Source organism: Oryctolagus cuniculus, chromosome 3, assembly GCF_051225735.1.
Source record: "Oryctolagus cuniculus isolate XC-2025 breed Fujian yellow rabbit chromosome 3, ASM5122573v1, whole genome shotgun sequence".
Classification (NCBI taxonomy): domain Eukaryota; kingdom Metazoa; phylum Chordata; class Mammalia; order Lagomorpha; family Leporidae; genus Oryctolagus; species Oryctolagus cuniculus.
The window spans coordinates 93316014-93330301 of NC_142869.1; the positions used below are offsets into that span (position 1 = coordinate 93316014).

Genomic DNA, 14288 nt, shown 5'->3' on the forward strand with positions numbered 1-14288 from the left:
TTACTGCAGTGTAGTTGACACCAGTCTAATAAGGGTGGGGACTAAGGCTGGAAGGCAAAGAAGATATGAAGATATTCCCAAAAGCTTATGGAAAAGTGGAACTTAAAGATACGTTTAGTTTGGTGCAAAAATATTTCGGAATCCATGTCATAAAATGTATCTTCTATGAGCATTTTGAAGACCCCTTGTATTCATGGATTTCAAAGTAAATCAAAATAAACTCATCTGCAAATTCCATTTTACACTTGTGCCTGTTTCCCTGACATTCACACAACTGACTAAGGCAGAGGGAAGAGGCAGCAAAGGGAAAGCCTTTGAGAAGCTCTTTCAACAGCTTTCCAGGCACCCCTGCAGCACTGGCATCGGCTGATTAACAAGTATAACTGGGACGTGACTCTTGGTAGGGCAGATGGGCTGGGAACCTTGATGCGCTCTGATTGCTCGGTGTGCGTCTCCACGGTCACACAATTCTCTGTTAGACAGCTTCTCACAGCCAGGGCCTCCTCTCACAGTGTCAAGGTCAACGCATCTGAGCATTCTTCCTCTTCATTTGAAATCAACTGTACCTGCCATTCTAATTTGAGCAAACTAACTTAAAAAGAATTTGTGAAGCAATGGGTAGAATTTGTCTGGATATTTGACAGGAAGGAGTTAGTGTTAACATTTTAGTCGGGATAATTTTATCATGTTTTTTTAAAAAAGAGTTCTGACATTTTAGAGACACATATTAAAGTTCTGGGATCAAATCAAGATGTGAGACTCTGCTTTAGAAGACTAATGAGGTTTGTGAGAGAAATTAGAAAGGAACAGAGAAATCAAGAATCGCCATGTGCTGATGATAACATATAAGGGTTGGCAGTGCTGCACTGTGGCACAGTGGGTTAACTTGCCTGCAAAGCTGGTATCTTAAATGAGCCGGTATCAAGTTCTGGCTGCTCCACTTCCAATCCAGCTCCCTGCTAATGTACCTGGAAAGCAGCAAAAGATGGTCCAAGTGCTTGGGCTCTTGCCACCCACGTAGGGGACCTATAAGAAGCTCTTGGCTCCTGGCTTCAGCCTGGCTCAGCCTTGGCCATTTCAGCCATCTGGGGTATGAACCAGAGGATGGAAGATCTTTCCTCTCTCTCATTTAGGTATTCTTTATACTCTGATATGTTTGAATTTTATATATATAATGTATGTTAAAATTATATATAAAGAAAGAGAGACAGAGAGGGGGCGGTGGGGAGGGAGAGAGAGAGAACCTAGTACTCAAGAGGGAAGAAAAAAAATTTCTCTGGAGATTTTCTGAGATGGCTGTTCTATTCCACCCCAGCTTCTGCCCAGCATATATCACTGGCTGCTCAATGTTAGCACCAAGAAAGGGAGCAACTGTCCTATTTTCCTTTAAGACTACAGTCTTGGCTTCTATCTCTGTCTGCCTCAAGAGAGAGATTTAGTTTCTGATCAACTCCAAGAAACAACATCCTTTAGGATATTGAAACTGACAAGACACAGCCTACACAATCCTATGGTTACATTAGAAGTCTGAAGGCATTGCCCTGTCCTGGATCTGGGAGTTAGCAGTGCATGACCAAGGGCACATTCTTGGTAAGAATTTAATTTAGCTCAGGTATGAAAGCATGCTTTCTAAGACAAACTAGCAGCTATTCCATGGGCTGAGCAGAGAAGTGAGAGGATAAAACAGAGGACATGTCACCATCTCTAAACTGCTTCCTCTCAAAAACTACAGAGATGTGAAAAATATCTTCTGTCTCTCCTATTACCCAGCAATCCCAATTTCGGGGGATGCATTCTAACAAAATAATTGGGTAGGTGCACAAAGGGGTGTGTACGATGATGTTGATCACAGCTTTATTTATAACAAAGGGTGGGGTGGGCTTTGACACATTTTAAGATGCCCACATCCCATACTGGGTAAGATGCCCACATCCCATAGTGGATAGCCTGAATTCAAGTCCCAAGTTTGCTCTTGATTATTAGTTTCCTAATAATGTGCATATTAGTTTCCTTATTAGTTTCCTAATAATATGCATATTGGGAGGCAGTGGGTGATGGCTCAACTGGCTGGGTCTCTGCCATCCAGCCCTGCCCAGCCCTAAGCATTGCAGGAACCTGGGGAGGAAATCAATGAATGGGAGCACATTCTATCTCTCTCTTTCTCTGTCTCTCAAATAATTTTTTTAAAACAAAAAAGACAAAAACCCAAATGTCCATCAGTAGAAAACAGTTAAAGTATTGATTAGACATATAGCGAAATTATATGAAACCTCCGAAAATGCTGATGTCTGAAATATATCATTAAGTAAAGCAGTGGGTTTTAAAACATTTCATAAAACTATATTTTTGAGCCAGCGCCATGGCTCAATAGGCTAATCCTCCGCCTGCGGCTCTGGCACACAGGGTTCTAGTCCCGGTCAGGGCGCTGGAGTCTGTCCTGGTTGCCCCTCTTCCAGTCCAGCTCTCTGCTATGGCCCGGGAGTGCAGTGGAGGATGGCCCAAATCCTTGGGCCCTGCACCCGCAAGGGAGACCAGGAAGAAGCACCTGGCTCCTGGCTTCGGATCAGCGCGGTGCACTGGCCTCAGCGGCCATTGTGGGGTGAACCAACAGAAAAGGAAGACCTTTCTCTCTGTCTCTCTCTCTCACTGTCCACTCTGCCTGTCAAAAAAAAAAAAAACTATATTTTTGTTTTAAAATGAAGGATGTGTTTAATAATAGAAAAGAGCTAGAATACATATTAAAATGTGAACTGTGGTGCTTTCTGCTTAGTAAAATTAAAAGTGGTTTTGACCTTCTTTTGCATGATTTTTCTGCACGGCTGAAATCACTTTCAATGAGCAAGCAGTATACTGCAACTCTCCCCAGTGGGCGGGGAGGGGGAGGCTATTTCTTTTAAGAGGATAACAACAAAACCCTCAATATGCCCACAGTAAGGAAGACAAGTTGCCAGAGCCAGACGGAGGTCAAGGTGAAACTCAAATAACCTCAGCTCTTACAGCCAAGGAGGTCAGTTCTTTCAAAGGACATCTTGCACTGAGTAGCTACTCTATTCCCTGCACCGTTCCAGGCCTTCCAGAGGAAATGAACGGGGCACAATTTGCTACCCTCACAGGGTGTTCCGCCTAATTGGAGGGCAGGGCATTGATTCAAATAAGCGGAAAGCGCTTCAAGGGGGGTGCAGAGCACGGAGGGTGCACAGGGGAAGGGCCGATTCTACCCTGGCAGGAGCGGGCGAGAAAAGCTGGTCAGAATAATCCCAGAGGCTCTCCGAAGAGCGTGAGGTGCACGCATGCGCGTCATGCGGGAGCGCTTGGAGGGCGGTCACCCCAGCCCTGGCAGGTGTGAGCAGTGTTAGGGAAGACAAGGCAGGGAACTGAGCAGCCTAATGTTTTGGGGAAAGAAAGCACATTTGAGGGCCGGAGCCGTGGCTCACATGGTTAATCCTCCGCCTGTGGCACCGGCATCCCACATGGGCGCCGGGTTCTAGTCCTGGTTGCTCCTCTTGCAGGCCAGCTCTCTGCTGTGGCCCACGAGGGCAGTGGAGGATGGCCCAAGTGCGTAGGCCCCTGCACCCGCATGGGAGACCAGGAAGAAGCAACCGGCTCCTGGCTTCGGATCGGCACAGCGCCAGCCATTAGGGGAGTGAACCAACAGGAAGGAAGACCTTTCTCTCTGTCTATATCTCTGTCAGATGATACACGGAGTAAAGGGTGTGGCAAGGGAGGTGGTACACAGTATGGGCCGCCTTAAGTGCCCCATTGAAGCACCTGGGGTCCTCCCTGGGGGCACAGTGTAGCAAAACCCCCTGGCTATGGGCCTTAGGGTAATGTGCGTTTTCTGGAAGCCAGCTGGGGACCAGCCCCTGTGCTCAGCACGTAAGGGCATTTGCCGGTAAACACTACAGCAGTGCTAGCAGGTGGAGAGTGTTGCTAGCCCCATTTCACAGGTGAGGAAATTGGAACTGAGCCTGGTGCAGCAATCTACACTGAGTTCACACAGCTAAGAGGTGGCAGAGCTGTGAGCGCACTGGGCTGTGTGTCACTCCCGCCCAGGTCTGGTGCTGGGGATGTGCCACGATGGACCTAAGACATCCTTAGACAAATCATCACAAAATCAATTCGAATCCTATTACAAGGAGCTTGGCTGATATGCAACTTTTGGGGGAAAGCCCTCTCAGCCACAAAAACATGATTTCATGAAAAAAAATCCAGGAGAAATAGGATGGAATTGGATCTATCAAGGTGCTTTTTTTTTTTTTTAACTAAAGAGAAACCATTAGGGAGCAGGTAATTTTGTTTTTGCTTTCTTAATAAGTAGACACGGGTGAAAAATCTAAAGGGACTAAAGGCCCCCAAAGGTGGGGGCCGGTCTCCAACTCTGAGTACAGAAGAGCTGAGAATGGAAAACACCGTCCTTAAATTGGGGAGCTGGACCAGGCAAGCACAGGTGGAAGCAGAGTGAAATCTACAGAGATACTCACGTTATTTAGGGAAATGCAGAAACTGGCACTGGATGCCAAGCAGGGAAAACAGGGGCCCTCAACCACCCCCATTTACTAAGCATCTGTACAACCAGAGCAAAGGAGACGAACAGAAAAGGCCCCTGCCCAAGAAGCTCACAGTTTGTATGGGGAGCACACACACGCACGCACACACACACACACACAATCTTACACATAGAAAAGACAGCTAAAATAGTCTACAACTCAATGTGAGCTCTGCCTTCAGTGCCACAAATCAGATGAAAAGAGTAGCTTCTCCAAGCAGGAGAATGGGGTAAACAAATGCCTAAGAAATGAAAAGGGTTTCCAGGGGATAGCAAGGAAAAGGCAGCAATCCGGGGAGGCAGAGCTAATTCTGAAAATGAGGGAAATTATACGGGGATTAGGAAACATGGGAGATAATAACTAGCATTTATTGAGCATTTTCTCGATGCCAGACATTATCCAACCACTTCATTTCACTTCATCCTAATGACCCTGTGAGCCAAGCAATTACTACCTCCACTTTAAATATGAGAAAACTGAGGCCCAGAAACTCCAAAAAGCTCACTGCTGGCTGGTGAATCGCACTCAGTTTTGTCTGACTCTTCAGCTGCATCCACCTACCCAGTTCATTTAAGGAGCACCCACTGTGTATTCGCTGTGAATAGTGAGTGGTCTTCACTACCACGTGCCAGATATGGCTACTCTGCTGCTTTGACTCACTCCAGGGTTTCAAAAGGTATCCGTATGGGGCCAGCAATGTGGTGAAGCAGGCTAGGCCACCACTTATGATGCCAGCACTCCATATCAGAGCGCAGGTCCAAGTCCCAGCTGCTCTGCTTCCTATCAAACTTCCTACTATTACTACTGGGAAGGCAGAAGAGGACCCACTACTTGGGCCCCTGCCAATAATGTAGGAGACCTGGATGGAGTTCCTGGCTCCTGGCTTTGACCTGGCCTAGCCCTGGCTGTTGTGGACATTTGGGGAGTAAACCAGCAGACAGAAGATCCATCTCCTCTCTCCCCCGCCCCCTCCTGTTTCTCTCCCTCTCTCTATCGATCTGCCTTTCAAACAAATACATAAACCTTTTTTAAAAGAAGAGAAAAGGCATACTTAGAGGAAACCACTAATCCATTTTCAGTGATAAACATCTCTCAATTTAGAGCGCACAGGAGTGAAACATTGCTGCATCACAGCACATCTGGATTAGAATGCACTCAAAGTCACTGACAACTATTTAAAACTTTGGTTTAAAATGTTATTACCTTTATGTAGGAATAGAACAAACGCTTTGGAAAACAGTTTGGCAGTTTCTTACAGAACTAAACCTACAGTTATTATACGACCCAGCCATCCTATGCCTGGGGGTTTTGCAAGAGAAATAAAAACTTATACTAACAAAAAATCCTATAAGCAAGAGTTTATTCAGCCTTATGCATAATCGCCTTAAACTGGAAACAACCCAAATGTCTTCCAACAGGGGAACAGATAAATAAACTCTGAGGCATCCAGACAACAGAATACTATTAAGCAAACAATAAATAAAAATAAAAAATGCATTATGGAATATATATGCATGAATAAATCCAAAAGAATCATTAAGTGAAAGAACCCAGACTCAAAAAAATACTTAATATATGATTTCATTTTATGACAATCTGAAAAAGCAAAATAATAGAAAGAACAGAAAAGTGGTTTCCAGAGGGGTGACAAGAAGGATTTTCGTTTTTCGAATGATGAAACTGTTTTTAGCTTGATTAGGGAATTGTGTGGTGGGCAGAGTAATGGCCCCAAAAGATGTCCACCTCCTAATCCCCAGGATCTGTGAATATATTAGAGTGACTTGGAATTAAGGTTGCTAATCAACTGACCTTAAAATAGGGAGACTACTTCAGATTATGCAGGAGGGCTCCATGGAATCACATGGACCCTTAAAAGAAGAGGTAAGCAGAGAAGTCAGGGAGAGTGACATGCCACCGAAAAGGCAGGAAAGGTTTGAAGCACAAAAGGGTCTTGACCCACCCTTGCTGGCTTTGCAGATGGAGAAAGAGGACCAGCGGTCTGGGACCTGAGTGTGGCCTCCAACAGAGAACAGCCCCCGAAGGTCAGCAAGGCAGCAGGGACCTCAGTCCTGAACCACAAGGAACTGATTCCTCCCTCCAACCTGAATGAGCAGAGAAATGGATTCTCCCCAGAATGACTGCTCTCCAGAAAAGAACACAGTCCTGCCAACACCTTCATTTTTGGCCCTATGACCCTCCACCCAGAGAGCCACCAGCCCACGGGGCTTCTAACCGATGGAATCTGTGAGATAATAAATCGGGTTGTTTTAAGCCTTGGAGTTCATGGACATTTGTCATAACAGCAAGAGAAAACTAATATAGGACAGTTACAAAACTCACGTGTTTGCCAAAACCATGCCCTACACACCAACAATGTGGTATTAATATGTATGAATTTTAAACGACAAAAGTTTAAATGTTCTTCCTTTGAAAGGCTGTGATTACTGGGGACAAAAGGGAAGTTCCAGGGTATGGCTCCATACCTTCACTTCTTCAGACCCTGGTCTGGAACAGTAAAGCAAGCTCCGATTGGAGCCCTGTCCTAGTCCCTGCCTTCCCTGCCATCTGCAGAGACCTGATACGAGCCTCTATAGGCTAAGGCCGCTGTCCTGCCCCTGACAGCCGCAGCGGCTGTGGCTGATGTTTAGTTTTTGGCCCTCAAGTCAGAACCATCACAGCCTCGTCAGGAAATGCCCATCTTTAAACGATCAGCTTTCTTGGCGCTGAGAACAAGAGAAAACTCCACAAGGGGAAACTCAAGTGTGAAAGTCTCTCTCAAAGAACTTTCCTGGGAACTGGCCAAGTCAGACAGTTTCCATCAATATAGTTGCTTCAAAACCAACAGGCAGAGCCCACAGTAGTGGATGACTCACCAGGATTTTAGCAGCTAATGGAAGAGTACTCCGAGAAATGTGTTGTAAATCCAATTGTTTTCTCTGAAGAACTAATATGCTGCGGGAAGGAGCCCCTTCTAGACTCACTAGCTCACCCCACCCTCTACTTCAAGCTCCTCATCAGTGCCATTAGCTCCTGATTTTCAACAAAGCTGAAGGCAGCTCTTTCCCGACTCTCCTATAGCATGCTAAACATAATACTCGCCATCTTGCCAGGCCTGCTCAAAGGAATGGTGCTTCTCCTTAAAAAATGTTTTTCACGGGGCCGGCGCTGTGGCACAGTGGGTTAATGCCCTGGCCTGAAGCGCCAGCATCCCACATGGGTGCCGGTTCAAGACCCGCCTGCTCCACTTCCAATCCAGCTCTCTGCTGTGGCCTGGGAAAGCAGTAGACAATGGCCCAAATCCTTGGGTCCCTGCACCCGCGTGGGAGGCCCAGAAGAAGCTTCTGGCTCCTGGCTTCAGATCAGCGCAGCCCTGGCCATTGTAGCCAATTGGGGAGTGAACCAACGGATGGAAGACCTCTCTCTCTGTCTCTCTCTCTCTGTCTCTCTCTGCCTCTCCTCTCTCTGTGTAACTCTGACTTTCAAATAAATAAATAAAATCTTTTAAAAAAAGATGTTTTTCACTACTCCCCACCACATAACCCAATTAAAAGTCCATAAATAAGTTAAATATGCCAAGTAAAGATTTCAAGAATCAACAAAGAAATCAATAAATATCTATAAAGCACCTTCCACAGACAAGGTTCTGGAACATACAAGGGAGCAAAACATGGGTGGTTCTGGGCTCTACACATGGCTTGCAATGTCTTTAAACACACAACCAAAAATAATAATAATGTAAGGCCAAAAAATTACAAGATCATATACAAAACAAATACTAAGTAGAGAGACTGTGACTAGGGCATTCAGGGAAAAAAATCTTTGTATCGGAGCTGAAAAAAAAATGCAGAATGGATCTTTGGTACAGCAGGTTAATCTGCCACTTGTGACACTGACATCCCATATAGAAGCATTGTTCAAGTCCCAGCTACTCTACTTCAGATCGAGATCCTGCTAAGGCAGCAGAATATGGCCCAAGTTCTTGGGCCCTTGCCACCCATGTGGGAGACTGCATGGAATTCCTGGCTGCTGGCTTTGGCCTGGCTCAGAGCTGGCTGTTGAGGTTATTCAGGGAATGAACCAGTGGATGGAAAATCTCTTTCTCTCTGTCCCTCCCTCTCTCTCTCTTTCTGTTGTTCTGCCTTTCAAATAAATAAATCTTTGTCAAAAGTGCAGGAATGGTGAAAATGATTCCTTACAGACATCTTCTTAAAAGAGAAACTTCACCTACAAAATCTCTCTCGGCATACACTTTCATAAGAATTAAACTGTACTTTAAAGAAAATATAAAGAAAAGGAGACCGTCATTTCAAACACACAAAGAATTTCTCAGATTCTGAATTTTGACTAACAACTCCACTGAAATTCACTTTTTTTTTCAAGATTTATTATTTATGTATTTAAAAGGCAGAGTGATCTTCCATCTGCTGGTTTACTCCCTAAATGGCCAAAACAGGCAGGTCTGGGCTAGGTGAAAGCCAGGAGCCAGGAACTCCATCCAGGTTTCCCACACAGGTGCAGGGAGTCAAATACTTGGGCCATCATCTGCTGCTTTCCCAGGTGCATTAGCAGGGAGCTGGATCAGAAGCAGAGCAGCAAGACTCAAACCAGCACTCTGTTATGGGATGCCATCACTGCAAGTGGTGCTTAATTAACCCTTATGCCACAAGACTAGCCCGGGGAAATTCATTCTTTACTGGTCTCTGCTGAGAGGGAAGGTGACTGACATTTCTGGATAGTTCTGAGCTTTCCCAGTCTGTGACCCTAGAAACAAAGATGTCTGTACCTACCTAGCCCATCCCCACTGCAGCTAAGCCACGTGGGCTGGTTCTGAATGAACTGACCCGTGGCCAATCTACTCCGTGTATAAAGCCTGACCCAGGCTACCAGGACAGTTACCTCCAAGAGTTCCACATTATTAGTTAAGATCAAGAAGGGCCCTACCATGTGCCAGCCCAAGTCCCAACACCCTTCTGCATCTCACATTCCTCTGCTCTGCACACACACTCACGCAAAGATGTGTAAAAGCATGTTCACATCAGTAGCATTCCTATCAGTCCCAAGCCAGAAACTCTACAAATATCCATCAACAGCTCACTGAGGCACAAACTGCAGTACTTTCAAATCATAGGATACGGCACAATGGGGCTGGATTTGACAAGCATCATGTGCATCACAAGAAACACACCATACTGTATGTGAGAGACCATACTGCATAGTTTTACACGTAGAAAGTAAAACAAAGAAAAATGAGCCAAGTCAAAACAATGGCTACCCTTGGTGGGGGAGGAGATAGTTAGGGACCAGAAGGAGTACTATGGGGACTTCTGAAGTTTCTTAGTCTGTGAGGTAGTTATAGGGAGCATCTACGTTGTGAACGCCTAAAACCAGACACTTATGATATAATGCTCTTCCATAGGAATATTTTATTTCAATAAAAATTTACCTTAACAATGAAAACTGCCTGTTATATTCAAAGATTACAGTAGGATGAGAAAGACCACTTTACAGCTGAAGAGTATTGCATATATTCACATTCTTATTTTATACGGTGGCTTAGTTTTAATTTTCTTAGTCAACAATATATATACTTAGATGGGGATTACATCTTATAGTATTATAATACTCAAGAAAGTTACTTGGAAATTAGGATCTCTGCTTTGCACACATATAAAAGAAGATGATTTATTAACCCGCTCCATTGGTCCTGGTGATGGGGGCGGAGGTTAAAGGGGGAAGTGAGAGAAGAGAAAGATGGGAAGAAGAAAGGGGGTTCAGAGAGGAAGTGGCAAAAGAACTTCTTCAAGTTCTTCTTTGAAACCTCTGGGAAAAAAACAGGGTCACCAGAACATGTCCTAATTCTGCAGTTACTTGTTTTAAAAAATTGTTACAAGCCAAGGGGCAGGGACTCGATGTCCCCAGGAACTCCCATAGCCTGGCTCAAGAAATCCCAGATAAGGCTGCAGGAAGAGCCTGGCAGAGAGCTGTAACCCAAACAAGCCACATGGGCACTAGTAAGTAGCACACAGAAATGTCACTAGCCCACAGCTTCCATTTACTGTAGAATTTCCCTTCCCATCAATAATTGTACCATACATCTCCCCTGCAAGTTAACACCAAGCAGAGAGAAAACACTCTTTCCTCCCTCATAGGTCAGCAGTCAGAATGAACGCCTATCCACACAGCATTTGGAGGTCATGGTTTCCTGACTGTGAAAATGGGGAGAAGAGAAGGCGTCGTCAAGGGAGCTGCCTTGGCAAAGGAGGTACAGGATGAAGCCCCGAGGCCAGAGCTTCACCTCTGTTCCTCTGGCTTGCACAGCAGCTTCCTACCCCTTGCACCTGCTGTCCCCCGGGCCCTTCACAGGGACTGCGGCAGACACCCTCGGCATAGATGCTGGTGTGTCGGCTTCTGTAGCTGGATGCAGGCCGGGAGGACTCCGGAGATACCCTCGGAAAACTGTCACCTGTCAATCACTTGACCTAAATACACCAGCCACTGGGAGAATGGGAGGGGGGGAAGGGGGCTGGTTGGAGCATGCTCAGTGATCGGGATGACATCACTTAATCAATGCTGAGGACGGGAAGGCTGCATGAGCAGCCTGGAGCGGGCTGCCAAGAACGTGTCAGCGGGGACCGGGAGGCTCCCATTAACGGGTCCCTCCCCACGCGGTTTGCATACAAAGGGCACCGTCAGCCACACACGCTAGGGACAGCGGACTGGAGGCAGGGCTGGCGGACTTCATCGGACATAGCCCTTTAAGAACTGAAACCCACTGGTGCTCCCTCCCCCACCGGCAGCCCAGGCTGCGGAGAGGGAGCTGAGTCGGGGAGGGGGAGGAGGGAAAGTGGGGACTGGAGACCCAGAGGGAGGGGGCCCTAGCCACACAAAGTAACTTCTGCTCTTGGCACAGAGGGGCTGCAGGGCTGCGATCTGTGCCCCCTTGCCGTACAGATGCAAAAGCAGCCTCCTCTCCACGCCCCGCGAAGCATACCGCAGGGTCTGCGGACATCAGGTGGGGGGCTCGATCAAGCGGCAGAAAGCCAGCCCCGGCTCACATTCAGGGCAGCCTGGGTGACAGCAAGCAGGAGATACACAGGCCTCCTGGGGACTAGGGAGCCACCAGTGCCCTTCCCCCCCGCCCCCGCCCAAGCACTCCACCGGACCAGCGCGGAGCAAGGTGAAACCCACGGCAGGGAGCCCGGGGCCTAGCCATGGATTCTTCCTAAGCCTTTTCTTCTTCCCTGTTTGCTAAGGGCGTGAGAAGAGAGGCAAAGTGCTTGATAAATCGAACTGAAGCCTGGAAGCATCCATGGAGCTCATAGCTCATGGGGGGCCAGGCACTCCTGCTAGGGGGTGACCTGAACACACTATCCACGCAGCGTGGAGAGTGTGGGGAACAATGGGCCCACCTGGGCCCCCACCTCGCGAACAATGGCGGCGCCGGGCTCTGCCTCGCCCCCTGCCCCCACCCCCGGGGCCCGCCCCGCCACCCAGGGGGTAACCACGGAGCGCGAGGTGAGGGGTCTCCGTCCTGCCCCGGGAGGGCGGCCAGCGGGGACGTCCGAAGGGGCGGCGGAACATCTCCGCCCCGTCCAGGGCGTCGGGGCGCCAGCGGCGCGAAGCAGGAGGGGCGGCCGGACGTTCGGCCACTTACCCCGATCACCACGGTCTCGTCGCCTTTGAATTTGGGGATGAATTTGTCCCCGCGGAGGATCTCCGCCTCGTTGAGGGGCCGGAACCGGCACATCACTTTGATGCTGCATTCGGCTGGATCCGCCATCGCGGCCGGCTGCAGGGAGGGGGCGCGGGGATGGTGGGGGTGGGGGGCGGCTGGGCGCTCTGAGGGACGAGGCCGCTACCGTACCGCCCGCAGCAGGGCCGCCTCCTGCAGCCTCCCGCGGCGCTTCTCAGCAGGTCATCGCGAACTCGGCCGGCCGGGCAGCTCCAGCCGCTCCGAGCCCGGGACGGTGGACAGCCCCCCGGGCTCCGGCCCCGCCGGCTGCAGACCCGCCTGACCTGGCTCTGCCCTGCCCGGCACCCCCGGCCCACCTGCCTGCGACCCCGCGGCGGGTCGCCCAGGCGATGCGCAAGGAGCGAGCCTCGCCCGGCTCAGACCTCCCGGGCTCCAGAGCGCCCAGCCATCCTGCATCAGCACCAGCGCGCTCCGCCGCTTGCCCGGCCCGCCCCTCCGCCCCGCCCTCCCGCTGCCCGCCCGGGGGCGGTGACGTCACCGCGGCGGTCCGCCCCGCCTCCGCCGGCCCGGAGCGCGGCGCATGCCGGGACACGTAGTCACTTTATTTGCAGGTGAAAGGTCCAAGATGCTAGGAATTGGCTTTGGGTAGGACATGGACAGTGCCCAGGAGTGATCTCCGACGGCCTACAAGCCTGATAGGGCTGCCCAAGCCAAAAACAGGATGGAGAGCTCATCCAATATTCTAGCTCAAAATCTCTAGAAATAACCAGGTCTGGACCATCTCTTTACATCTTTTCCTGATTCCAAAGGAGAATCACATCCTATGACACATTTGAGGGATTTTCTCTGTGCTTAAGAGTATTGAGGAGGAGCCGGCACTGTGGCGAAGCCGGTAAAGCTGCCGCCTGCAGTGCCGGGGTCCCATATGGGCATCGGTTCTAGTCCCAGTTGCTCTACTTCTGATCCAGCTCTCTGCTATAGCCTGGGAAAGCAGTGAAAGATGGCCCAAGTTCTTGGGCCCCTGCACCCACGTGGGAGACTCAGAAGAAGCTCCTGGCTCCTGGCTTCGGATCGGTGCAGCTCTAGCGGTTTGGGCCATCTGGGGAGTGTACCAGTGGGTGGAAAACCTCTCTCTCTCTCTCTCTCTCTCCTCTGCCTCTCTGTAACTCTGCTTTCAAATAAATAAATCTCTTTTTTTTAAGTTTTGAGGAAAGTTAGGGGTGGAGTGGATAAACCTGCATGGATATTTGGAAGCCAGTTACACCTGAAAATGCCTGTACACAGGTAGCACAGTTCATGACTTGCTACCTATTTGGGGTCAGGGACTCTTTTAACATCTGATGAAAGTTGGGTACTTTGGCCATATCAATAACAAAAAACAAAACACAAATACACCAGTTCCCACCCACAGCCTTAGCGAGCTATTTCAGTAATTTCGCAGCAACTGAAGACTGCCTGTCACTCCCAGGTTTAGGACATTTCAGTTACAGCACCTTTACGTAATGCCTCTTTGGAGCACTGCAGAAGGAACAGAGCATACATTGGACCAAGTCCAAAGTTCTTTACTGGATACACCCTGGCTCTCGTGGTCAGATTTCTGCCAACTTATTTGGCCCCATCTCCTGCCCCTTCTAGTGTTGATATTTGTACCCTGACAAATACCAAGCTGCCGGGGCTTGTAGCTTCCTATTTACCTTTTGGCCCACCTTTGATTAGCCTATTTATTCTACTAGAGTCACCCACCCATGCCCACTTCTAGATAATTAGGGCTCTTAGGGTGAAAAGTAATCGAAACCCAACTGGAGCCACTGAAGTAAAAAGAGAATTTACCCAAAATGGATGCAACTAGAAACCATTTTACTTAGTGAAGTAAGCAGTCCCAAAAAGACAGATACCTTATGTTCTCTCTGATCTCTGGTAACTATGGGGCTGGTGCTATGGCTTAGCAGGTAAAGCTGCCACCTGCAGTGCCAGCAGCCATATGGGCTCTGGTTCAAGCCCTGGCTGCTCCACTTCCTATCCAGCTCTCTGCTATGGCCTGGGAAGGC

At 48.7% G+C, this 14288-nt stretch overlaps 1 protein-coding gene across 1 annotated transcript in view; it reads right to left on the reverse strand.

Annotated features, from left to right (window-relative positions):
• KIF5C (kinesin family member 5C) overlaps nt 1-12541 on the reverse strand; it is a 183937-nt gene extending 171396 nt beyond the window's left edge. Inside the window, exon 1 of the mRNA XM_017342839.4 lies at nt 12202-12541. Within this exon, the coding sequence (XP_017198328.1) occupies nt 12202-12327 (126 nt within the window). The 5' untranslated portion in view covers nt 12328-12541. The remainder of the gene's footprint in view (nt 1-12201) is intronic.
• Between the last annotated feature and the right edge of the window lie 1747 nt (nt 12542-14288).